This window comes from Apteryx mantelli, chromosome 19 (genome assembly GCF_036417845.1).
Source record: "Apteryx mantelli isolate bAptMan1 chromosome 19, bAptMan1.hap1, whole genome shotgun sequence".
NCBI lineage: Eukaryota > Metazoa > Chordata > Aves > Apterygiformes > Apterygidae > Apteryx > Apteryx mantelli.
Window position 1 is genome coordinate 6,640,897 of NC_089996.1, and position 24,628 is coordinate 6,665,524.

Here is a 24,628-nt window from a genome sequence, read left to right on the forward strand (position 1 = left end):
CCCCAAAGAAGGAATCCATAAACTAGAGAGCAGGTAGAGCAAAATGCACCAGTTGGAGCAGCCTGGACGAGCAGCAGATGACAGTGAGCAAGAAAAATCAGCATGATTTGTGCAAGGTTCCCCAAAAGACATACGCACACACACATAAGCAGGAGATAACCCAGAGAAAATCAAAGGGTGATACTCACGATTTCTCATTTTCCAGATCAATGTACTCAAATATTTCTGAGCCAGCTGGAAGAGGCAGCAAGGTCTTGCCCTTTACTTGGCCAACAATCACAAAAACAGTACTTTTTAGGTTGTGGACATGGCGCAAAATGTCCTGTGACACCACTTGCGGCCAGCCCTGATGGTTCCTCTGGTTTGTCAGAATGGGCACAATCACCTATAAGAAGAGTCATGAAAGACCAATGAAGAAAAAACTGCTGCATGAGACTGGCAGTTCTCCAGGCTCCAAGGTCCTTGTATGGCCAAGCCTGGAAACTCAAACTCATTGCTGTCCCAAGCAGCTCACTGCCTGTGTGAAACAAGGGCAGATAATGGTGAATAGACATCTCCACAGGTCCACTTTGCTGGTGATTGAAACTGTTGCCAGAGATGAAACCAGCTTATCAAACTTACTGGCCCCAGTTCAGACTGGGGCTGTGGTGGAAGCTTCCAGCTTCATCCACATTACACCTCTTTTGTGCATCATTAGAAGAGCAAAAGGTTCAGCACCCTCACAGTACAAAACAAATTAGGAAAAGCTGGACTCCAAAGGTCTTTGCTTCCCTTTACCAATGATATTCACCACTATCTGTTGTCCTGGAGGCTTCTGCCCCATGCAGACACCACCCATAAGGCTGCTGGCAAACACATTTAGGTGCTTCTGCCTGGTTGTTTTGTTGCAATGGGAAGGTGAAATCTCAGAAATCTCTGTGATATTCCCAAGTGAAGAGGGTAGCGTCACATGATGACTGAGACTATCTGCATGGTACTATTCCTTTCCCTGAAATCCAAACAGCTGAGGTGGGTGGAAACAACAGAAAAAGGGAGCAGCCCCATCCTATGGCTGCTCAGGCTGTCTCAGCCTCTCAGCTCTGCAAGTGGAAACGGTTTTATGAATTTACAGGCTCTCTACAGGCTCTTCTCCCCCTGCCTTCAAGGCACATCTGGGGCTTGTCCCCAGTTTCACCTCCCAGCAGGCAGGAGCATGGGCTTCAGGCATCCTTTCAAGATGAGCACAGCACTAGCAGGAGGAGGAGGCCTGGGCTGAACCATCCCTTTATGCAAACACCAGTACATAAACAGGGAGGATCTTCCTGTACCTCTTGGGATCTTCTTGTTGGAGATGGTCACCAAAGACCCCTTCCAATCTGAACTGCAAGTCTTGAGAACAGGTACTTTTAAGGTTATTTTCCAAAAGATGTAGCCCACTAACTATTATTTTTGCCATTACTAGTGATTACAGGCTTTGTACTGACCTGACAGCACAGAGTCTCAGGGCTGGTCTGGGCTTGCCTGGACCTGAGCTGCTTTTAGGTTGTTTTGGCTGTGATAGCCACACAGTGACTATCACCTACCCTGGGTTAGCTCAGCTCTGGGAGCACCCTCTGGGGTCAAGCCCGCAGCGACCGTGACAAAGCCCATAGTCACTGGTGACAAACCAGAGCCCTTGTGCTCTGGCACTGGGGGAGGCTGCTGGGCAACTGGCAAGCTTTAGCTGGGAGCTGAGGAGGAGGAGGCAGGTTGTCCTAAGAAAAGGTATAAAAATAGCCACAAATGGACCCAAAATTGAGAAGAAATAAACCATCCCACCACCACCATGGTACTTGTCTAGGGTAAGGCCTTGGGATGCTGATGACTCATTGTAATCATGACTGACGCTGTCGGCCTGAGAAAGACCGGCATCATCAACCTCAGGGCCCGCCGGGACACGGGAACGGTGAGCACGACCCCAGAGAACAGCAGCAGATAGTGGGAAGTTTATGTTCAATAGTTTGTATTATTAACCAGATTTTTCTCTATTACTTAGATCATTTAGACTATAAGCACTAGTAGTGTTGTAACAGGTCTAATAACAATTTGTTGTGTTTTCATTAGATTGTTTAAACGTGAATAGGACTAATAATGAATTCCCAGCTCCACAGAGAAAGTGCGTTGCCTTCAGCCATAACAAGATTTTGAGTGCGACAAGTAGAAAAGGTCGCCCCAAAATCCAACCCAGCTGCTGTGATCTGCAGCCCAACTGCACTTTCTGACTGAATCAAGACACAGTTTCTGGGCATCTATTCTTAATCCTCTATATAGCCCATGATAAACTTGGTGTGGACTATTTCTCTGACTGGACAGTCTTCTAAGACTGCCCTAAAAATCTTTCATGAAAGATTTTTTCTAAGAAAACAGTGCAGGCAACAGACAGAGCAATGCAAGTCGCAGCCTCCAAAACATCAGGCAACTCAAGACATCTTTTACCTTCTTGCAGACCCACCATGTCATCCTGACCCAATACAATCACTCTATTTTCCTTTAAACTGCCTCCGAGCAGAGAGCGGGACCACACCTGGGCAGTAGGTATGATCTGCTCCCTACAGATCGATAAGAAACAACACATCCATCACTAAAGAGTGGAGGGAGAGAGTATTCTACAAACAGGAATATGCAGTCAAAACCCACAGCCCAAACTGCTGAGGACAGCCAGCAAATAAGATCTGAAAGCAAATAAGATCTACTAAAATATTCCTACCCCAAAATCTCTCTATGACAGATGGTGTTTACAAGGCTTATCATATGCTACCTGTCATCGTTTACAAACAAAATCACAACGCAAAAGCCGCTGTTTGTGCAGACTTACCAAGCTTATTGTGCCCATCAAGCACCCCAAAACGTAAAATTTCCCTGGGTAAATAATGCATTATCCCCAAAATCAAGATAGCTAGTGTGGCAGCCTGCACCGGGGAACTGAACCTGCTGGTCAGCATCTCAATATTACCAACAGCACTACCAGAATTTCCCAGCACGAGTAACTCATCTGCTTTCCCATTAGAGCTTTATCACAGAGACAGGCGTCCGTCAGGAAAAAATACTGACGATGCTGTGTAGTTCGGGCTGCTAACAGAGGAAACAAGGACCACTTGCACCTTTTGAGGAGCCCTTGGGGAACAAGTCATCCCAACTGCCGTAACACAGACCAGCCCCACAAGGCCGCTACTGTTAAACAGGCCCAGGCTCGACAAGGATTGGGGTTTAGGGGGGTTTAAATGAATTCTAAACACCCCCTTGGAGCAGGATGTGCCGGGAGGGGCAGAGCTGAGGGTTCGAGCGCAGCAGCAGAGGGGAGGCCGGCAGGGAGGCCGGGGGTGCCGGGCACCGCGGGCCAGGCCTGCGCCCCGGCGCTCAGCCGCAGCGGAGACCCTCCGCGGGGCAGGCGGCTCCCCAGGGCCCGCCACGAGCGGCGACGCCGAACCACGTCAGCCCTGGGTCTGCAGCCCCCTGCTCGGCCCCGGGGAAGCCGGGGGCGCCCATCCGCGGGGCGTCCGGCCTCGGCAGAGCCGGGCACGAGGCCTGGCGCGAGGGGCCGTGCCCAGGCGGTCGGGGTCTGCTGCTGGGCGCCAGGCGGCCGGGAACACGCGGTGCGGACGCGGGGGTCTCTCCCGCGAGCCCCCGGCCCTCACCTCCTCCACGAGGGCGGCGAAGTGCTGCAGGGCGTCGGCGGGCAGGTCGCCGCAGAGCAGCTCGCCGGCGCCGGGGTCGGGGCCGGGGCCGGAGCCGTGGCTGGGGTCGGGGCCGGAGCCGTGGCTGGGGTCGGGGCCGGAGCCGGGCGGCGCGGCCTCCCGCCGCAGGAAGTAGAGCGCCTTGGGGCGGGCGGCGGCGGGCGGCGGCGGCGGCCCCAGCGCCAGCTGCCCCGCGGGGCCGCGCCAGGCCAGCAGCGCCGGCCCCGCCGCCCCCGCCAGGAAGGCCCGCAGCAGCGGCGCCGCCTCGGCGCTGCCCGCGTAGCGCTCCCAGCGCTCCGCCGGCACCTGCAGGCCCCGCGCCACGCACCGCGCCAGCAGCCGGGCGCGGGGGTCCTCCGCCGCCTCCTCCGGGCCCTCCATGCGGCCGCGCACCGGCCCTGCCGCCGCCGGCGCGCCCGGTGTTTGCGGGGAGGAGCTGCCGTTGCCCGGGGGACGCCCGGCCCGGCCCGGCCCCCCGCCGCGGGCAGCGGCACCGCGCTCCGCCACGGGCCCGGCCTCCGCGTCGCCGCCGCTGCCAGCAGCATCCCCGACGCCGGGGACGCTCCGCACCAAGCACGTGGCACCGGGGGGACCCGCGGCCCGGGAGAGCAAGGAGCAGCCGCGGGCTTTGCTGCCTGCCGGCGGGCCCCGGGGGAGGGCAGCGCCGGTAAGCGCCATCCCGCGGCGCCGCTCCCCTCTCCCGGCCCCATCCCGGGCACTAAGGAGCACGCTGGTCCCCGAGCCTCTCCCAGCCTCGCAGGGAGGCCGGGTTTCCCGAGACACACATCTCCCCCCAGCTCTGCCCCGCTCCAGGCAAGTGCAGCGCTGGCTCCTTCCTTACACCGGAACAACTCCGGCTCTCCAGAAAGCAATTTTCCCCCTTAGCTCACTCAGCAGTGAAGCTCGTTAGCACAGGTCTGGCTCATTAACCTGCATGTTCTTCCTGCACCAAGGACGCACTTCGCTTCCTTTCCACCACCAAGTCACACTGCTGCACCACAAGAGCATATTTAATAAGCTACACCTCCAGGTAGGTTTATGTGCTGTGTTTCCCTAATGTTTCTAGATTTACTTTTTATTAAACCTTGCATTATTTTCTAATTTATGCCATGTTATGAAAACCCCTTCTTTACTTTTATGAAAAGGCATATACAGATTCTGTGCAGTCCTGGGCTGCTTGTCCTACCCACAGAAGTAACCATGCCCTCCCCAGGCACCTTAATGTGATTCTATTTACATCTGCACAATAACAAGCACTTACATAGTCCTTTTTATTCACTGATCCCAGTTCCCTGCTATTCTTAAAAGTCAAGCAGACTTTTTTTGGTAGTACCCAGCTGTGTCAACTACCTCTTGCCTCTTTAGACGAGCATAATATTAAAGCACAGTTAATCTACAAAAGATGCTTTGGTGCTGGTTTGTCTCTTCATTTTCTACCACCTTACACTGAAGTTTCAAGTCCTTAATATGGGCTGGTATCATTTGCTGTGCAGTGCTTGGAGCCTCGTGCCTTTAAGGTGCATCTTAAAATGAACTCCTGAATTGGAAGCGAGGGCAAAGCTCCCCCACCTGCTCACAAATGTATATGCAATTACAGCAGTGGTGAGAAAGGGAGCAAGTCTGACCCACAGAAAGCCTTGAATACACTAGTTCTCCTAACTGTGTACTTTCCCTGAATCAGCCTCCTCTGCCAACCTTCTTATCCCCTGTATCCAGTACCAGGATCAGCTTGAGCAGACTTCTTCTGATTGTCTGATGAGCTTTAAGACCACTGGTGCTCACTGGAAAACAGTCTAAGTACTACAGTGCTCTATTCTGGAGCCATTCAGAAGCAGCCCCACTTGTTATCATCTTGAACTGACAGAAGTTTCCTTAGGGTATTCAGAGGCAGGCACAATTTTGCTGGCACAAAACACAGCCAGAATGGGCATAAGGATCCAGCACAAGGGCAAGATATTTGGGGTTTACAGTCATGCACGTAGAAACATTCAACTCTGGAACAATTCAGCCATTTGTTTGCCCCCCACTAAAACCTAATTAGCAAGTTAGGCAACACACACACCCTTCTAAGATGTTGACTGGTTTATTCAGATTCTGAATAAATGTTTTGGAAAACTGGTCTTTTGAAAGATCAACTGAGAAAACCAAAATAAAATGGGAACACAGCAGAATTAAGATCCTTAAATTAATCTAAAGCTCTAAAACAAATTAATTGGGTCCCATTTTATTGTGAAATTTATTCCTATAATCTGGGTTCTGATACCTAGTTACATTCCTCAGATACCCAGAGACCTGCCCACATTATTCTGGAGAATCCACAACCCCACAAGGGCTTCTCAAACCTGATCTCTTGCAACTTCAAAGGTCACAACCGCTGCTGTTACAGTATCGATAGTTTCCAGCATAAAAACAGAAATAAAACACTTCAAAGGGAAAATTTTTTGGTTAAAAGAAAAAATTATATGTGGACTAGCAAGATCCAAAATCAGGAACTGTAGGGGTAGATACTGTTGCCAGGAGGACTTGCGCTGCTTACAGCATGCTTGGTAGATTCAGCCCATGAGGATCCACCGATGACCAAGCAAACCCAGACACCGAACTTCAAGGCCAGCCCTTTCCCACTGTGCTTGCGGGCAGTCCTCGGCACTGTGCACTCCAGAGGCCCGGAGAAAACGGGACACCTCATACAGAAGAGAGCATTCTTGACATTGTTTCAGTTCACCGTTTTAAGCTTCTTGCTTGGTACTTCCTGATGGTTCTTGGCTTGTTTCCTTTTTTGGCTTGGTGCTTCCTCATTCTCACCATTAACCAGTTTGTCCAAGACTATAGAGGCCTCCTTCAGAAGGCGCAGCTCCCGTTTTTCCTTCCTTTCCTCCATTTCTACAATGTCATCCGCAAACAAAGCCTTCAAAGGTGGGATCAGCTTTGGTATGACTGGAAAGTCACCAAACCGTACCTGAAATACATTAGGCACAGAAGCACGTGCTTGAGAATTTGCTCGTGTTTCCCCTTCTCCCTCCTTGTCTTTTGCCCATTCAGATGGCAAGGTATTGCTTCTTCCCCTGTACAGCACCCAGCACAGCACCAACACCAAACGCTATATAGCACAACACACAGCACACCTAGCACCTGTGTACAGCACAGCCCAAACCTCAGTGGAGGTTTACAACGCACTAACAACAACGGGCAGGTGTTTGCTCTCAGCAGTGCAGCAGCCAGTTCGCAGACCCCACAGGCTAAGTTATTTACATTTCCTTGAAAAGAAAGAGTGCGGACACGATACAAGTTTTAACTGACTAGTGAGCCATCATCGCTAGTACAGCTGTGTTCAATACAGTGACAGCACTACCAGTTTTTGGGTCCTGGATATCTCTTTATATTGCACGAAGCCATTAAAGGAGCACACCAATTCAGAAGGGAGTGAGAATAGAAGCAAAATTATCTTTTCAGCTGGGAGCAGTGTGCAGAAAATAGAAGTGACATGGGGCAGGTACCCAGCATGTTAAAAGTGAAATTCTGTTCTCAGGAGCCATCAGCGCCTGTCTAGAAGGTGAATTGCTCTGTCCCACCCATTCTCTTCCATGTTGATGTCTGCTGCCAGGAGCAAAAGGAGCTGCTTCACAGAAACTACTCTCAGAAGGAAACAGTGTATTGATACACCATTAAAAATGGAGAAATTCATGCATGCGCAGCCATACCCAGGCAGCACTGAAACCTTTCCACAGTCTTGATCAAAGCTCCCAACTTACCCTCATATGATCAAACGCAATTCCAACCTTCTCACTGAAGTCTTCACTGAACAGTGGGATCTTGGCATATCTCTGACTGAAGTGGTTGAGCATGATGAACTCTGCATTCATCTTCATCCCAATCTGAATTGCCTGGGAGGTTGTGCTACAAAAGAAAGAGAATTTGGCACCATGTACACCAGCCCCAGCTTGCTCCATGGGCTGGACAGTGCTGCCCATTCAACATGGCAAGGTAGGTTAGGTCCTGCACCTTCTAAGGTCACATCACACCACACCAACACCAAACACTGCATAGCACAACACTCGCCGAGTTAAATGTGTCCCTGGCTCTTAGTGGGCGAACCCCAAGTTTCTTCCATGGGCAGTTGACATACGCAGCAAGCCTCTCATTTTGAAATGACTCAGAGGGCAGGAAAGAAGCTTGGAGTCTTACAGTTAAGAGCTCCAGAAACTGGGGACCAGGGCTTATTCAAATTATTGTCTCAGGGATGCCAGCAAGTCCAACATACACTGTAACTTGCATGTAATTCCAGAAAGCTGCTCTCAGGTCTCCCCACCTTTGCTGGGGGCAGCACTCAGCAACACTGGCTACAGTGCTTTGTTTGAATTGTGCACTCAGCTGTTGGGAGTAGATAACTCATTTACCTCCCGTGCTTAGTCCTGAAATGTAATCAAGCACTGGGCCTCTCTTCTAGGCGAGTCTATTTGCAGAGTTACAACTGCCCACTTAAAAGCTGTCCCCATTTCCCCTTGGGGCCATTCAGAAGAGCTGTGTGTGTGTTACAGAGCTGGTGCAATGAGCAGCACACCACTGGGCCCTCATCACTTGCTCCAAGAACATGTCTCCCAAAGGTGAGAAATGGTGCAAAACACCCTACCTGTGTGTTTTCTCTATGGCTTCTTTTTCCATGCCATCCTCCAGTGTCGCTTCATGGATCAGCAGCGTAGCATTTTTCCCTGTATAAATAATCACATATTCAATCTTTCTGGTGGAGCACATAACACGGTGCAGATACAATAGACCCAAAGACCTTCTCTGCACTGAGACATGGGTGCTGCTAGCTGCATATACACGACAGACAGCAGTAGCATCAACTGACAGTCTGAACATACACACTAGTTCGACTGCCTAAAGTACATGAACTCTCATTCCCACCCCCTTTACCACTGTAGGAGCAGTACCAAGGGTTTGGGGGTACTTGTTTCACATACTAACAGTTAAAGGCTTTTTGCAAAAGGATTCTTCAAACAGAGAGTGTTTGCCACCTACCCATTCGTACTAAGGCCATGCAAGGCATTGTGTCACCAGAATAGACTACTTTCCAGCCAGATTTGTGGACCATTGAACAAGCAAAAGCATTTTTACAGTGCTGGACTTCACAAGTCTGAAACTGAACAAGAACACAAATGTTAGACCTCAAGTCCCCCTCTTGCCCCCTGCAGCACCTGGCCCTGTCAGCTTGTGAGCTTACCTCGGCCAAGTCATAGCTCTCCAACAGAGAGCTGACAAACCATTTGGCTTTAGGTTTGATGTTCTCACAGCCCTTCACAAGAGACTGGGAAGTAATCATTCTGCAAGAGAGGGGAAAAGAACTAAGGACATGTACAAAAATAAAATGTGATCTTATCTGTAAGCAGCCTGTTTCTCAGGGAATCCATGACCTAAATGGTCATTCATGTCTTCTCAGTTCAGTGCCTTACAAACAAGACTATTTGTGCATTCAGCTAGTTTTTCCCTTGTTTTTACTATCCAGTGCCCCAGTAACTCAACTAACCACTTCTCCACTGTCAAATACTCTCTCCTCCAGAAACCTTTCTCCACTTGCCCAAATCCCTTTTCCAAATCTGCACATAAGTCTTCAGTAGAGCAACTGAGTAACAAATCCTATGCCCCCCTTTGCCAATTACACACCACAGGCCTACACACAGTGGAAAGAGTCCTAGCAGCCTTCAACTAAGAGGTGAGGGGAATGGATGACAGCAGTTTGCCTTGACTAAGGACCCACCAAGGATATTTCCCCACATACCACACAGAACACACTCACTTAATGTCTCCGAGAATCTCTTCACAGTGGTTGTGGTACTCGTGTAGCCAGGGCATGATCTGTTCAGGTGCTACCAGAAACAGAGGGCTAAATACCTGACCAAGAGATGCCTGGAAAAGCAAAGATGGGAGAAATCAGTACTAGGTGTACACTAAATCTGAGAGAGGGAATGCTTAGTGAAGAAAAAAAAAATGGTGCTTCTCCACCACTCTCAGGAGACGCCCCTCTCACCCACTAACACCAAGGCAAATTCAGAAGCAGTGAAACAGCAGTACTACTTACAAGAGCTCTCCGCCTCTCCATCAGGATGTTCAACAAGCCCTGTAAAGAGGAAAAAACACTAGCAAGTTGTAATCAGATATTTCCGAGCCAATAACCACACCTTGCTGAGCTGCTGTGACACTGTCACCACTTATCCTCAAGCCAGTGGCCAGAATTCCTCTCAGCCCTCCCCAGTGCTTCTGCGTCTGCTCCCAAAAGAAGAGTAGAGAGAAGAAAATCTCTATCCTACTTCCCAGTCCCAATCTGGTTTCCAGACACAAGACAGCAGCCCACCATACAGCCTGCCCTGATCAGGCCCAATCCAGAATAAGCCATCTGAGCCTTCTGTGACTGCTTATTGCAAGCACTAAAGGGAGCCAGGCTGGACACTGTGGGAGAATGGCACCTGCAGACAATCCTGGCAAACCTGCAGGGACCACTAGTAGGAAAGAAGGGATTAGAAACACAGTAAGAATAGGTAGTGTCTGGGGAATGCAGAGGAGAGCTGCGGCCCTAACAGCAGGGCAGCCTACATCCATCAGCTGCAGCTATATCTAAATCCCAAACAGCAGAGCAGGCCATGAGCAGAGCCCCTTCTCCTTCCAACACACTCAACCTACCGAGTGATGATCAGTATGCATGTGAGACACAAACACAGCTGCTATGTTACACAGCACTTGATCAACTTGCTCTCCATAGTGGCGACAGAGCTGTCCAAATGTCCCTTCCCCACAGTCCAAGAGCAGAGATCGGGTAGAGCTGGCAAGACAAGTAACAAAGATGTTTGGCGGCACCCGGAGGAGTCCTGTCCCAGGCCCATTCAGCAAGAGGGACCTTCTGGGTTGGAGGGCAGAGAGCTCTGTGCTCTACCTCTAATGCCACTCCAGTCCTACTAGCAGAGGCTTTAGAGAGATTGTTCCGTCTGCATTGCCCATTCTGGTCTTGTCTTGATGCTGAATGCACCCTTGGCACAGACAGTAAAGATCAATGAAGACATTAAACATTTGTCTTCTACAAGTAGATCTAGAGTTTTCCCCACCTACAGATAGAAAGGTACTTGGAACTGAAGCCCTATGGACTCCAAGATAGGGGAACCCTCACTGTATCATCACCACAACGGTCAAAACAGCCCTGGGTCCAGATGCCCTTGAGATACTTAGCCTCCTTGAGGAGAATACACGACATGTTAGGATTTACCTAGTATTTACCAGTGTGGAACTGACATTTCGGATTTTCATTGGAATTGCAGATCCTGTTCCCAAGAACACAATTTCTGGATAAGCATCCACATTTCCTAGAGAAAGTGGAAAACAACAATTTGTAAGGAAAATGCTATCTGCACACTGCCCATTCAGACACTTCAGTTCAGTAGCCTGGTATCTCCAGAGTCTACACACCTGGCACACCTATTACCGCTTCCCTCAACCTCTGGCTTTCCCACAGCAGCAAGATTCATGAAGGGAAGACAGAAGACAGAAAAGGCTCACTGCCTGCAACAGAGCTGCCAGTTCAGGAGGGACCTAGCTGCTGCTCCATAGCACCCTGACTTGCCCCAGTACCAAGATCTGGACAGTAAGCCAGTAGTGCTGTATCATACCGGGCAAGCCTCACTGCACACAGCAACTGAAATTCAGAGAGCAGTGCTTTACAGGGAGCTGGCTTTAGAGCAAGACTTCTCTCAGACATACTGACTCACGCTGTAGCTGCTAAGACAGCGTTCAACACAAGCAGAGCTCTGCTCACCACAGAGAAGCAGCATACAGGGACAGTTTAGACTCAAAACACCCAACAGTGCTCAACCCCCAAACCCACTAGCCTTGGAAAACCAGAAGCACAGGACTACTTAACTTCAACTGAAGGGAGCCATCCTAGTCTGCACATAGCCCCTATTCCACACAGCTCCAAGAGAAGTTAAGAGCACCTCTGAAGCAGCAGGAAGATTTCACATTCACAGCTTTTCCTGAGCTCTAGAGTACTCAGTCACCAAGACCTCACATTTCCCATTAACACTGAGCCAGGACACGTTGCTAATACTTACCTGGCACAGCGGGCAGGCTCTCTTTGCACTCCTTCACACGATCCTGGAAGTCAGGGAGATCTAGGGCTTCACTTACAAATGCATCATGATCACAGACAGTCACAGCATCCCTGAAAGAACAGGCCACACATCACAGGATGGGGTGGGTAAGAAGCTGAAGAGACAGCATCTTTCAGGGCAAAGCGCTGAATTACAACTCTGAAATAGCCTTACAACAAAGGACCAAATGCTCCTTCCAAGCTCTGTTTTGAGGGTTTGGGGAGATGTATCCATGCATGTGGTGTGGGCCAGAAGGACCTGGTCAGCCTGAGCCACCCAACAGTAATGCTGACTCCAGCAAATCAGAGAAGCAAACAGCTCCTGGAAAGCAGTATGTTCCCCAGTGCTGACCTGATCCAGAGAGCATCCAGACACCAGAGGGCACTGCAAGGCCCTGCATGGGAAGCACCAGGACTCCTGGAAGAGCAACAACCACCAGAAGGAGTTCCAGGCACCACTCAAAAGCAAAAGCGTCCTGTCTCCTGGCCCTGCTTCAGAGCATGTGCAATACTACAGGCCTCTAGACACCATTAGCAGAGAAACTCCAGCTCTTCTTGGCATCTGGGTCCTCCTATTCTGGCTGAGAGCGCCAGAAATTTGAGACAAGGAAGCTGGTGTCCTCTTGCATCATGTGGTACCCTGCCCCCAAAATCCTCACTCAACCTCTTCTCCTACCTGCCCACAGAGCAAGTGCCAGCAGAGAAACTTGCATCTATTTAATCACCTGTTACTGTCTGAAGACACAGAAAGCCCAGTAAGGCCAGGCCTGCCAGCCTCCCTGAGAAACCTCTCCCTGCCACCATCCGCTCAGCCACAACCATGGCTGGTGAGCAGCATGTGAGGTCAAAGTAAAGGTCATTGGAGTGCATGTGGGCCTACATGAGGGAGAGATGGAAATAAACCTCCAAACCAGAGTTGTCTAGGCAATGTTTTCAGTGGCTCGCTCATATCCCTGTCCTGCACTGTGGCTTAGATTTCTAGGGACTGCAGAGATGCAAAGACCCTTCAAAGCACACAGTTGATAGCATAGGGACTGCTCCAGCACAGCCTAAGATAAGAAGCCAGAAAGAATATCTATCCATTGACCTCCTTCAGCTCAGGAACACTCTCTGTCCTTATATTAGCACATGTGAAAAACTGTTTCAAGCCAACTCTCAAAGCTGGAAAGCCAAAAAGATTCCCACTGACCTCTGCCACTCCTGTTGGGGTCTGAAGTGGTATTTCAGGAGGCACTCTCCTCGGACAATGGGCACACTACAGGCAGCCTCTTCTTCCTACAGAGGAAGGAATGATGTTATACAGATTCTTCACTCAGGGGTGTGAGGTACACAGGCAAGAGGGGCCTCCTCTACCTTGCTCTGGTAGCTGGTGAGCAGAGGGAAGATCTCTGGGTGGATAAGGTTCAGCTGGGTTTGGATCTTGTAGCTACGTGGGTTATGCACTGCAGCAGAGTTTTCATTGAGTACCAAGTGCTGAGTTCCACGTCCAAATCTAGGAGAGAAAGATAAAAAGTTTAACAGCTTCAGTCCCACATTAGGGTCAAGCACATGTGCACACCCAAGGCCATAGCTAATCTCTGAGCCAGATCCCTGCTACCCCCAACAGTTATTCCTATCCTGGGAAAAACCTTCACATTGTAAGAACAATCTGCTGCTCAGCAATGACATAAAACCAAGTATCAGAAGACCACACACCTTTCCAGCCACTGCTGGTAGCGGCTGTCCTGAAGCACTGACTCTGGAGTCATGTGAATAACTAAGGCCACCTGGTTCTCAGGAAGCCCTTCTTGGTACCTAGAAGGGCATTCAAATATGGTGAGAAACACATGAGCTTTGGTCCTTTATCACCCTGGCATCCCCTTCCCACTCTGAAGTCCCAATAGCAACAGAGATCCACCCCTGCCAGAAGCAGGCAGGGCACAGGTCTTATGAGCACAATGCAGAAGTTCCAGGCTCCACCTCACAGTAGACCTTGAGTTGCATGGAGCTCAAACCAGTTATTTGCTGCCACCTCCACTCTCCCACCTGGGGCAGTTCCTCTCCTCCAAGCGCACCAACATCTTCAGAGCCTTTCAGAAGCCTAACGTGTCTCTGTACAAGCCCTGCAGAGACACTGCATGCAATCTAGGCATCTAGGCTCACCACACAAGGCGCGGCAGTCCCTCTAATGCTCCTCAGCAATACACCACAGTGCACATTCTCTTCCCTGAAGGTCCCAAGGAAGACAGGCCTGTCACAGTTACAGACCCTCACAGGTCCTGCATAGCCCTGCCTTTCCTAAAAGACTCCCAAATGCACCACCAGTCCTTTGTTGCATGTGTAGCTCCTTAACAGTACCACATACCTCAAACTTCAGCCATGGGAACTTACACATCTAGAATAGGACAAGAACTTCTCCTCAGTGAAGCCTGGCATGGATGTTTCCACCCCAACCTTCCCCCTGATCATCCAGCCCCCTACCTTCGGAAGGTGTCATTTTCACAGACAGCATCCACAAAGCCCTCGTGGGGACACTCCAGTACAATGAACACTGGGCCAGGATCAGTAGGAGTACACAGTTCTTCAGGCAACAGCTGCAGGCAGTTACACAAAAGTCACCCCATGGTCAGGCCACACACACAACCCTCCTTGCATCTCTACATCAGACTCTCTCAGTAGCTGCTCTACCAGCAAACCCCCAGCAGGCTACTGGGACTTGCAGAACCAGCTCAGAGCAAGCTCGCTCGATGCTCACCAAACCCAACCAGTGCAGTTCTTGTTTCCATTCTGTCCTCCCATTACACAAGTTTGCATTGTGTCACTAGTGCCAGCAAATCCCAAACCTGGTAGGTTTTAGAACAAGCAATTAAACAAATTGCTACCAGAAAAGGAATCTAAGCAGCTTCCAGGTCCCTACAGCAGACTTGGACAACAGTAACTGCTTGCTTGAGAAGAGCAGCTCTGTGAAATCCTTATGGCACAGAGATATGTCAATCCTGTTCCTCAGGTTAGGATCTTCATTTACAGGTCAACTGGGAATGGCCAGAGCTGGCTGTGCCTCTAGCTTCAGTCTAGAATCTGAGATTAAGGCATTTAACTTCCTCATGGTATAAGAAGTGCAAACAGAGTAAGGACGGAGTGATGGCTACACAAGTAATCAGACTCCAGATCTAAAACATGCAGGGATTAACTCTACTAATTCCCTCCTAAACCTGAATTAGCTTTGGGAGCTTGGGAAGGGGAGATGAAGAAGCACAGACAAACCGCAGACATACACAGCCATTAGCACAGATTAGCTCACTTCAGAGTGTGCTTCCCTAATCATCCCCTGCAACAGTCCCAGACAGACAGCAAGAAGACACCCCATGGGAGCCACTTTCAGTAACAGCTTAGGCTGGAAACAGGGACCAGTCACCAAGCAAAAAAAGCAACTCAGGAGCTCCAGAACAGCAAAACCCTGCCAATGCACTCTAGCAGTGATGAGAGGGAATAGGCAGATAGTTATCACCCATCCTACCCCCACAAGCAAGGGGGTTAAATGTATAAGCATCCCAATGCCCCTTGGTACCCACAGCATTCTGCATGAGACTATTTCTATCCTCCCACCCTCACTGGGCCCCCAAGATAATGCAAACCCACAGCAGAAAGCACAGATGGATCTTACCTCTCTGCCTTCAAAAGTGACGCTCTCCCCATTTTTTAGAGCTGTGATTATGGGAAAAATGGCTGGAGTTCCCCTGAAAACAAGGCCATTGAAATATTTAGCATAATGATATCAATATGACTGGAGCTGCCTCATCCCCCAGGCTGGGCCCCTGTACTTACACTGGCAGGCCTAGCTCCTGTGCTTTAGCTGCTAAGAATTTTCCTTTCTTTGGGTGAATCTGAAATAAATAAATAAATAAATAAATAAATAAATAAATAAATCAACCAAAGAGCCTTAAACATGGCCAGGAAATCCATATTCTGCCATATACCACCCCACAAGCTCAGGGCATTTTTTTCCTTTACCTTCAATATCAGGTGTTGTGTACACCAAGTCCTCCCCACTGTTTAAGTTATCTGACCTGGGGAATCTAGGGCTCTGGATATACCCACAATCTGTAAAGGGTGAACAGTAAGTCTTCAGCAAGCCATCTTCTAGACAAGGAGGGCAGACTAGTTTTCTACTGTCTGTTCAACAGCCACTAGTCTACTTTACTCCCAAAAAGCTTTCACCGGTCCTTTTGGTTTCTAGAATCATACTGCTGCCTCCTCGCTCCTTTCTTTAACCAAGTAAGCAGCAAGCATGAATGGAACCTGTCTGCTCTTAACTGGCTAGTTCATAAAGAGCACTTAAAGATTTCTTTAGTTTTTACAGGTTCCTACTCATATTCCATCTTCTCTGACCTTTACAGGGAAGAATCATAGAACAACATAAAGTCCTGCTTGAAAATGTCATCTCCAACTAAATCTATTCAGCAAGACAAAATATCGATCTAGAGACCACTGCGGCCAGTCTTACTTTACAAAGGAAAGCCATCACCAGATCAGGATGCCTGTCACCACGCTTCTCTGTGTCACCTGTAGAAGAAAGCAAGATTACTCAGGATCATCACCGACTCACTTTCCTGAAAGCCAAAATGTTTCAACATCTGCTAAAGTATTTACAGGAACAGCAGCACCCTCATCATCCAGCCAACTCAGAGCCCAGCAGCAAAATGTTCCAAGCACCTAAGTCTAGAGAGCCCACAGTTTCAGCTATAATAAACCAAATTAAAGCCCAAGACTGAAAAATAATCAACCTCAACATCTACATGCAAATAACCTGCAAAAAGCTACAGAGACTAATCGCACCCCAAGAAGGAGTCATGTCCCATTTCCAGGCTGCATTAGTTCTGTGTCAGCTTCCAAACTACCACAGCCCATTCTGTCCCATATAAATCCTTCAGCTGAGGACATCTACATATCTCACTTCCACAGAGCAAACAGCTTGAAGCACAAACACACATGCTTCAATTTGCTTTTATTTCAATTATGTTAAAAAGAACATTCTTTTTTTTCCACCTGTTTTTCTTGGGCTTTCTTTTTCCTTGTCCTCCTCCAGGCTTTGCCGCACAGCTTTTGGGGATCCAGGCTCTGGATCATCTTTTGGGCTATTTTCACCTTGGGCTGATGCTCCAGGACTCTGAGGCAACATGCTTTCAGCAGCTAGTGGCTTTCCTGTCCCAAATCCAAGAAAACCAGACAAACTCACTCACACAAAGACAAGAGAAGCACTAGCAGCATCCCTTCTTCCACAAGTCATGTTTAAACTGCCCCCAAATAAAGAACTCTTCCCCCAATCTGACTTGCTCATGCATATTCTATCCACTACTTGTTCAAGTCCTTCAGATTTTCTCAAAACAGCTAGACTCCATCAAGCCTATGCCCGTGCCCTAAGATCTGCAGTTTTCAGTAGTAAGAAAACTCAAGTGGTTGAAAAAAGCCCCATTCCACATGTTATTCTACATACCCACACCAAAAGGAACAAGCTAAGGCCCTGACTCAGCACATCTTGTTTCTTTGAAAGAGACTCACCTCCTGAGAACAAACATGCAAATTCATAAACCTCTCCTTACTCAGACTTGCAAACAGAAGCCACTCCTATAACCACCTTAAAGCATGATTATTAAACATGCACTTTTCCTCTCTGACTCCAGCTTCACACACTCACCTATAAGAGGTATTTGGTAGACTGTCATCGTCTCATCCTTATACTCCGGCTCTGTGTGCAACTGTACAGCTTGGAAGAGATAATAGTAGGCATTAACAAGTTAATAAGAAGAGATTCAAACTTTAGAAGAATTCAAGAAATCAGAAGAAGACTTTTTTCCTCCCTCAGAGAAAAACTGCTGAAGACCCCCACCTCACTGCAAAGATCAATGAATAACTGAAGCTCTTAAGAAGCCCACCATCCATAAAACACCATCCACAAAACCACAGTAAGGAGGTTCACTGGCAGTCCCTAGAGGCATATTGCCTTGACAGTGCTTTCAAGCTAAATTCTGCTTACTATTCAGGCAGACTGGCAGTTGCCTACCAGAAATAGTGCTGGAAACACTGTTTTTTCTTGAAGGTAGTTCCTGTGATGGATTTGAACATCAAATGGGATTAAAACACAACTGTTCAAAACTTTCTTCAAAAGGATCTAAACCAGAGCCATTCTTTCTGAAATTATTCCAGCTCAACACAATTTAGGCCACAGCTGAAACCAAAAGAATTTGTTACAAGTTCATATTTAGTTACAAATCACTGGTGTACATACCTAAGTCCATTCTCTTTAAGGGTCCAGGAAAGAGTCGAATGGCTTTCAAGTAGCTTTGCTGGAAAAGAGACAGTGTTTTGGGAGGCCACCTCTAAAGCAATATAAAATGCAAGCACCACTTTCAAAGGTAAAGTTACAGCTTTCTTCCAGTAAAGTACGATCAAAGACTCAACTCCCAGTCAAGAGAAACTTGGACACTACGTAGCCAGCCAGAAAGCACTGGGCTGGTGTCTCACCTACAGCACACGACCCATTTAGAAAGGGAATGGAAAAACGAAGGTGAAAATTCCCCCCTGCAAGCCCTCCTCTTGCTTCAGCATAAATACCCAGCAGATACCGCAATGTAACAAAACAATTCTGAGGATTGGAAGTTCTTCGCCTAGACATGGCATTAGGCTGGCAAGCATTGCCTTGAGCGAAAGATCAGATATCAAGTTTCTATTAAAAGAATATGCGAAGGGGGAAGGAGACAGGAGACAAAAGGATGCCCTTCTTTCTATAACATGATTCATCAGAAATTTAGCTGACAAGACAGTTTCAAGGAGCAGAAGTCTGACATTGCTCTGTGTGTAACTGAATAGACTTGCTTTGTAAAGCCAGCCCTTCAAGCAGAGACAAACAGGCCAGCACTAACTCAGACCAGCACCTTACACCTGTAAGATGATTCACTGCCTTGACACTAGTTCCCCAATTGCAAGGTAAGCTTTAATGTTTGAAAGGTTCCCTCCTGCTTCTGCAAGCTTCCACTACTTACCAGCTTTGGTGGCCCCAAGAAAACACATCTTTGAAGCCCCATAGCCTTTAATGTGAGAATCATGCCTAAAACAAAGCAAAGCAGAGAGACAGCTTTATCACAGCCCCACTGTCCTTTGGCGGATCATGCAAGAGAGATCCCCCTCACTGCCATGGAGTGCCTGGCCTCTCAGTGAAGATCACACCTGAACTCAGATCTAAATTCAAATTTGCCTTGGCTTTGTGACAGTTTCAACAAATCACTTATCTCCACATATCTTCACGGTCAAAACTGGCAACAAGTTACCCAATCTCCTTTCCATCTCCTTTCTTGGAATTTCTGCCTGATCTAATCTCATCCTGGTTTGAGCACAGGGATCAACCAGAAACCTCTGGAAGTCCCTTCCCACTGAATTATTCTGACTCACAAAAGGCTCCAAACTGGCAAAGGAGGAATAACAATGCTTCTACTCTAGAACATTTTGGGAAGATAAAGCCACGTGCAGTGGTGAGGCAGTGCCTCTTCCACCACGTGTCAGCATGCACCGATGCAGGGAACACGCTACAGCTGAAAGCACTGCAGAGCCCCATGTGCAACCACACCGCTCTGACAGAGCTTTTCCTCTCTCCAGCTCTACATAAAAGACCTTAAGTACCACTTTAAGGACGTCTGGCAAAGCAACCATCTCTGGTCTACACACAACTGCAGCCCACAGTAAGCTCTAGCGAGTGGAACCAGCCCAGGGGCCAGGCTGGCACTGAGGCTCCCGACCAGCCAGCCCCGCTCACCTGGCAGCCCGCCGACGTTGGCCCAGGCCACCCGGCTCAGGAAGATGCTGTCCAAGTGGGAGATCTTCAGCCTGAGGAGAAAGATGGGGGAGTAAGCCGGGACCAGGGCAGCCCCAGAGAGCAGACGGGGGTGGCCGCTGCCGGTATCCCGCACTTACTTGTGCTCCTGCATGGCCCGCTGTATGCCCTCGCCGCAGTTGAAGAGGTACCTGAGGGAAGCGGAGGGTCAGGCTAGGCCCGGCGGGACGCCCCGACGCCCTGGGCCCAGCCGGGGACGGGACGCCGCGGGTCGGGGCAGGCCGAGGGCGCCCCGGCCGCGGCGCGCAGGCCCCGGGCCTCCACTCACCGGTTGAACTCGGAGAAGACGTAGACGGCGGCGCCGGCGTCGCGGCTCCCGGCCGCCACTACCTGCACGTAGACGGTGTTGGGCCCCGCCAGGCCCGTGCCGGCGCTCCGCCGCCGCTCGCGGGCCCACACGTGCCGCGGCATGTCCTTGGGCCGCCGCGCCGGCCGCGCCGCCGCGGGCCCCTCCGCCATGGCGCGGCCCAGCGCCAGCCGCCGCCGCGCGCCGCGGACACCCAGCGCCCGCGCCAGCGCCCACATCCGCGCGCGCGCACCACCCCCCCCCCTCCGCCCCGCCGGGACCCACCCGCCGCCAATAGGGGCACAGCGGCCCCCGGCGTCCCTCGCCATATGAGGCGGGCTAGCCAATGAGGAGTGAGCGGCGGCCCCGCCGCCCCGCCTCCGCGGCTCCGCTCCCGGGCCCGGCCCGATGACCCGCACTGTGGGCTCGGCGTGACGCCTTCCGTCACGTGGCAGGGCCTGCCCAATCGAGCCTGCGGGCACGCTGCGGCGCGGCGCTAAGCGGCCGCCCGCGGGTGCCTAGCAACGCGTGGGCGCGGTGGGGGGGGGGGGGCGGTGCGCGGCCTCCTCCTGGCCCGGCGCGCGGGCTGCGGCGGCCGTTGGCCCCGGCTGGGGGAGGGGGCGCTGCCGCCTCAGCCGTGGCCGTGGCCGCCCGTGATGCGCCCGGCCGTCCCGCCGCTTCCTTCCCCCCACCGGTGCCCCCAGGCTCGCTGAGGCCGGGGGTCCCCTCAGCAACTCCCGCCCGTCGCTGTGGGGATGAGGCGGGGCCGGGGAGGCCTGCGGGCCGCCTCGGGGAGGGCTTGGGCCGAGCCTGAATGCACGGCAGCTCCTGGCCCGGCGGCCGAGGCGGGATGCGCAGGGCCTGGGCGCTGGGCGGAGAGGCGCCGAGGTGCCTGGGGCTGGAACACCTGCCCCGTGAGGAGAGGCTGAGGGAGCCAGGCGCGTTCAGCCTGCAGGGGAGGTGGCCTTGGGGGGACCCAGCAGCTTTCCAGTACCTACATGGAGGTCAGCGAGAGGCCAGACCCAGCTCTTCACAGTATATCAGCAGAGGACAAGAGGCATAAATTAGATTGAGAGAGGCTCCAGCTCAATATAAGGGAAAACTTTTTCCCTGTGAGGACAGTGAACAACTGCATCAGGTAGCCCGTAGGGCTGTGCAGTCTCCCTCCTTGGAGGTTTTCAAGATCAGATTGGATAAAGTCCTGAGCATCCTGGTGTGGCCTCAGAGCTGACTCTGCTTTGAGCACAAAGTTGGACTAAGGGCTTTGGGAGATCCCATCCAACCTGGATTATCCTATGATTCTTTAGCCTCCTCCTCACAGTTTTTCCTGGTTGCTCACAAACTTCTCTTCCATTATGTGCCTTGTTCAGGACCTGTTTATGAATACTAGATGATCCAGGCCTTAGATCTGTTTATTTTTCAACTGTCCAAATCTACTGTGATTTCTTAGGCTTCTCTTGGGCTTTCTGTTTGGTTTAAAAAGAACCACTAAATTTTACTGTAACCAGAGTACCCCAACATAAACAATGCTAATCATCAATAACCCTTTTCTTCCATACTTTCAAAGGCAAACCTTATCTTTCCCAGTGCTTTGCTCTCCAAACACTGTCTCCCTTTATTCTTAGTGCCAGAGTTCTTCCCTTTCTTTTCCAGTGATCCAAGCAAACAGTTTGAGTGGACCTGTCCAGGAATACAAACCTCCAGATCTTGCCATGGCTATTTACAGATGTTACAGATGTTTACAGATGTTCTACAAGCCTTTTTGTTCAGTCTGTCCCAGACTATAATTCACTTACAATCTCTCCTTCTGACTCCTATATCTTCACACAATAGTTCAAATTAGCAAGGCCTTTTTTCCTGGTTCCCCCCCAACTCCTGTATGAAATAAAGGGAGTGTTCCTTTGAATAGCAGACTCTTTGTTCATGCACATTTTCCACATTACAGTCCTTCAGCTTAAAGCTTGCTGACAGCACTTGGCTCTGCTCCCTGTAGCCAGACAGGGAAACATCAGTTTAGATCTCAAATAGCTTCCCAAACACAACTGAAGTTTCCTAAAGGTGTGTGCTGTATCACTGCATTCCTTCCCTCTGCTGCATCATTTCCTTCCTATGTTAATAATCTTCTGCTCAGGTGAACAATCAGAAACTGTGAAAACATTTTTAGTGTGCACCTTTGGGACCACTGCAAAGCTTTCTTAGGGCTCTGACCAGCTGGCATGGGATTTCCAGCCAATGTTTCTTTAGTTGATGAAATAACTAAATGACGGTGTGTGTTTTTTGTAGTCTAATGAATCCTGGCACTTTTGTCCAACCTCAATGGCACCATTTTTATGTGCACAGTTCAGTATTTGGAGCTGTGACTTCACTAAAATCAGTGGAATTCTGTAAAGTTACAAAACTATCTTTAATATCCTGACAGTCTTACGAGGATTTCATAGAAAGTGGTCAAAAAAACTCTGAATCTTATCTGAGGTTCATATCAATGAATGCACAGGACTGCCCTTTGCAATTGCAGATGCTGTGTCATTTGAGCAGCTCACATTTTTGAAAGGCATTTCAAAGAATGATTCGGGTTCAGCAGGAAATGTCTCGACTTATGGATCTGATTCTTGTTTTGGGTGAGAGTGGTCCTAGACTAACAGATGGTTTGGCAGAGGAGCAGAGAGATCCCAAAGTTTAATCCCTAAAGTACTTAAAAGAGAAAGACTTGTGTGTTTTGCCAACTTACCTGTTGTCATGATTCAAATTTCCTTGGAAAACAATCTGTCAGCCTATGCTTGGCTTAGTTGGGAAAGATCTTGTGTTTAAATTTGGCACATGATCTTGTGAAAGCTGGGAATAGTTCTCTCCCTTTGCACTCCTGGATGCAGAAGTTATCCCTTGCTTCTCAAAGTCATCTGGAATAACAGCTGTGATTTATTGCTGCATGTTTTGAGAGCACAGACGCTGTGAGCCTTGACTGGATTGTGAGAAAGCACAGGAATCATCCTGAACCTTTAATGTTGCAGACAACATCTGTATTTCTCAAAATCACAAGATGTGGTGCTACAGGGACTGAGTGAGATGGGCTTTTGCCCTTCAAGCCTCCTTTGCATGTAAGAGGTCCTGCTCTGAAACGTTGTACAGGTCCTTAAAATTACAAAGCAGGCTGTCTTACAACAAGTGCTCTTGTGTGTTCTCTGTGGCAGATACTAGAAGTACATCCAAGAAAGAGCTTCCTGTGAAGAACTGAGAGCAGAGCAAGGCCAAGGCCTCTTCCAGGAGGGGCCCTCATTCCAGCTCCCCAGGTAGCCACTGTTGCCATATCCTATGTGGGCATCTCCATCTGCTCTGGAAGGGGAGTGGTGCAGGATAAAGGTAGAGTTTGCTGCAGGTGCTGCCATTTGACACTGCTATGGCAATGTGCAGCACCCATCAGAGAAGGAATCACCCACCTCTGTGTCTGATACTGGGCCGAGGACTTGCCCTCTGGTCTAATTGACACTATAGATATCAAAACCTGTCTCCTGCCCAGGGAAAGCCCAAGCCAGTTTGCAACCTCCTCTGCCCTTTTGTCTGCATGTTCTGCTTTCTGTGCTCCTCTTGTCTATGTGCTTTCTGTATGAGGCACACGGCCTTTCCTAGTGTCTTTCTTAGCACCCATCTCCTGTTACAGTACCAACACTGAGATATGGGCTGCTTGCAAGTGACTTGCAGTGAACTGGAAAGCCACATTCAGTCTGAACTCATGTCAGGCCGTGGAGGGGTATGCAGCTGAATACCACTCCAGGAGCAGGCAGCACTGGAACAAGTGGGTCGCCTGGAACAACTCTCCCAGCCCTTTGATAATAAATGCTAAATTGCAGTCTAATTTCCCCCTAATGCCTCATCTTTCCAGCTTGTGAAGATCACATGCAGTAATCAGCTCCAGCTTACAGAGTCATTATGAAACCAGCATTGCCTGAGGGTTGAAGGGAAATGTGCCCCATCTGGCCCATTAATGCTTAAATAACACACAGTAATGCAGAGTTTGGTTAACTAATTCAACCAAAGCAATAGCATCAGCCATGTCATGCAAGAGATTTAAAAGTAATATCCCAATACCATGAATAGACAAGGGAGGATGTTTATTTCTGAGACTTCTCCCTAGATGATACCAATGCTTCGATTTTTTTGCTATCATAGGAGTGTATATTACACGGATTATCCATTGTGCCCTATAGTTTAGAGTTTTATTAAACGAGCAGATTTATGTGTAGATTAAAGATGACATAGGACAATATGAAGAGCTTAGGTGACTCAGCAGCCCACTCAGGCTTCTTGTGAAGATAAAGATGTAAAGATAACCTGTCTAGCCAAGATAAGAAGCAAAATTAGCAGAAAAGAGAAGACCTTGAGAGCAAAGCAACAACCATAATTAATTGGTTTCAGGCAAGGGGGTTCACCCAGAGAGCCCAGGGGGCAGGAGAGAGCACTGGGAGGAACAGGTCTATCCCTGCATCATGATGGTGTGACACTGTAAGAGACTGGTGGTCATGGCTGCCCTGTGGCAGGAGGCACTGGGGGACGAAGGGGGATGGTGTTGGGAATGCAGTTAGAAGAGTCTGTAGCTGGAATGCTGTGCCTCTGTCCCCAGTACCTAACTGGCACAGCACTGCGGAGCATTTTCAGGTGCC

At 49.7% G+C, this 24,628-nt stretch overlaps 1 protein-coding gene across 2 annotated transcripts; it reads right to left on the bottom strand.

The window, feature by feature from the left end:
• Positions 1 to 5,737: 5,737 nt before the first annotated feature.
• ELAC2 (elaC ribonuclease Z 2) lies at positions 5,738 to 20,161 on the bottom strand. Of its 2 annotated transcripts, XM_067308189.1 has the most exons (24): positions 19,956 to 20,161; positions 19,768 to 19,818; positions 19,610 to 19,680; positions 18,843 to 18,907; positions 18,089 to 18,146; positions 17,498 to 17,566; positions 16,849 to 17,004; positions 16,307 to 16,365; positions 15,628 to 15,686; positions 15,467 to 15,539; positions 14,284 to 14,396; positions 13,519 to 13,617; positions 13,177 to 13,315; positions 13,013 to 13,098; positions 11,786 to 11,895; positions 10,945 to 11,041; positions 10,368 to 10,506; positions 9,769 to 9,807; positions 9,487 to 9,596; positions 8,914 to 9,013; positions 8,712 to 8,832; positions 8,320 to 8,398; positions 7,442 to 7,586; positions 5,738 to 6,648 (listed from the first exon to the last, which is right to left on the bottom strand). In XM_067308189.1, the coding sequence occupies exons 1-24, from the start codon at positions 20,144 to 20,146 to the stop codon at positions 6,406 to 6,408; spliced, it is 2,472 nt and encodes an 823-aa protein (XP_067164290.1). In that variant the 5' UTR covers positions 20,147 to 20,161; the 3' UTR covers positions 5,738 to 6,405. The 2 variants fall into 2 exon arrangements, with proteins under 2 accessions (XP_067164290.1, XP_067164289.1); XM_067308188.1 differs by lacking the exons at positions 18,843 to 18,907; positions 19,768 to 19,818; positions 19,956 to 20,161 and having other exon boundaries at positions 19,610 to 19,683.
• Between the last annotated feature and the right edge of the window lie 4,467 nt (positions 20,162 to 24,628).